The 1,576-nt window shown below is 51.0% G+C and overlaps 1 protein-coding gene across 1 annotated transcript; it reads right to left on the minus strand.

The window, feature by feature from the left end:
* Window positions 1–263: 263 nt before the first annotated feature.
* LOC127762549 (uncharacterized) lies at window positions 264–1,202 on the minus strand. Its single transcript, XM_052287051.1, has 3 exons — window positions 1,028–1,202; window positions 741–872; window positions 264–479 (listed from the first exon to the last, which is right to left on the minus strand). The coding sequence occupies exons 1-3, from the start codon at window positions 1,200–1,202 to the stop codon at window positions 469–471; spliced, it is 318 nt and encodes a 105-aa protein (XP_052143011.1). The 3' UTR covers window positions 264–468.
* Between the last annotated feature and the right edge of the window lie 374 nt (window positions 1,203–1,576).

Raw genomic sequence — 1,576 nt, forward strand, 5'->3', positions numbered from 1 at the left:
GTGGAACTCAAGAAAAATCCCACAATGCCAATTCCAATTATTAATTGCATTTATTAATTAAGGAATTAGCTCTAGGTTAAATCAAACCAATTTCTTCGGACGATTTATTTAACAAATTTTTAAAGCAAGGAAAAGAGGGAAACTTCCGGCAAGGAAAAGAGGGAAACTTCCGGGCGTGACAATCTCACATAACAACACAACAACGGTCTACCAGTTGGGGACAACCATTACATGCAACAGGTTATAACTCTGATATTGGATCAACATGACCAATGCCCGAGCCATTCCACATTGTAGTCCTCATACAGTAAGAAAACTACATGAGTAACACTGCTACACACTTGCACTATTACAAAGGACCCAAACCTGCATAATTCCTTTGTGTCGATCATGTCATTTTTGTATTGTATGATCCAATCCAGTTCATAAATTGGCTGAAATTTTCAATATATGCACGGATTGCCAATACTAACTATTCCCTGAAAATGTAGAACACGAGGTTTTTGAGAAACTATTGCACAGACTGATAAAATAAAATGCGTGTTGTCCTAAATTTATCCCCAGACCATGGCATGTTTGTTTTTCGCGAATGCGCAAAAGAACTGCACGTCAATATATTAGAAGAAAGTAGAGTTTAGTTACACGACGGCATGTTTGTTACGTCAATCCCTCTTGATTAATCAGTAGAAAACAACTTCAGAAGCGTGCACGCAAGATATAAATAAACATAGATTATACACCTTCGCCAGAAGCAAAATGGAGAACAGTAAGTCCATCGTTGTTGAGCTTTTCAGTATCAGCTCCATGATCAAGAAGATACCGCACCATGTCCGCATTCCCGGAATTGATCGCAAATGTCAAGGCCGTTTCACCTGTCAACCAACGATACCAGAAACCGAGAAAAGCCTGACGCAATTGTTTTGCCACCAATTTGAGCGCACGATCAACCAGAGTAGAGCAATGCAGCTACACTCAGCTATCAACATAAAAACTAGGAATCTCGAAGAGAGAAGCGCACGTCACACACCTCTGTCCTCGACGGCGTCAATATCCACACGAAGCTCCTCGAGCAGGTACCCGCAAACGGGCAGGCTCCCACGGCCGGCGGCGAGGTGCAGCGCGCGGACGCCGTTGCTGTCCTTCACGGCCCCCACCTTGTCGCCGAGGCGGCGGCCGTCCCCCTCGTCCAGCACCCTCGCCATCTCTGCAAGGGACACCCCGGCCCGAACCCAAATCAGCGACGAGACACCGACGAACGAAGCGGGAGATCGATCGGAGAGGGGAGCTCCAGTCGGAGTTGGCGCGTACTCCTGACGAGGCGGAGGTTGCCGTCGAAGGCCGCCTGGAGGAGGACCTCCTCCAGCGAGCCGGGGGCGAGGGCGGCGGCGCCGGCGGCTGCGGCTGGGGGGCTGGGCCTGGGCTCCGGCGGTGTGGATCGCGGCGGGAGGCGCGCGGCGGAGGAGGAGGGAGGGAAGCGAGGCGGCGCCATGGCGGGCGGCGGGGTTGGAGAGGGAGGCGGCGGCGGTGGTGGTGGTGGTGGTGTAGGGTTTTGGTTTGCGGGGTTGGGGATTCGGAT

The sequence above is a fragment of the Oryza glaberrima genome, chromosome 2 (genome assembly GCF_000147395.1).
Source record: "Oryza glaberrima chromosome 2, OglaRS2, whole genome shotgun sequence".
Taxonomy (NCBI): domain Eukaryota; kingdom Viridiplantae; phylum Streptophyta; class Magnoliopsida; order Poales; family Poaceae; genus Oryza; species Oryza glaberrima.

What these genes read in the sequence shown, in the direction of transcription:
- LOC127762549 (XM_052287051.1), bottom strand. Translation starts at nt 1,202, where the DNA reads ATGGCGAGGGTGCTGGACGAGGGGGACGGCCGCCGCCTCGGCGACAAG. An exon ending in TGACGCCGTCGAGGACAGAG is followed by an intron (nt 873 to 1,027) that starts GTGTGTGACGTG and finishes GTTGGTTGACAG; the next exon opens with GTGAAACGGCCTTGACATTT.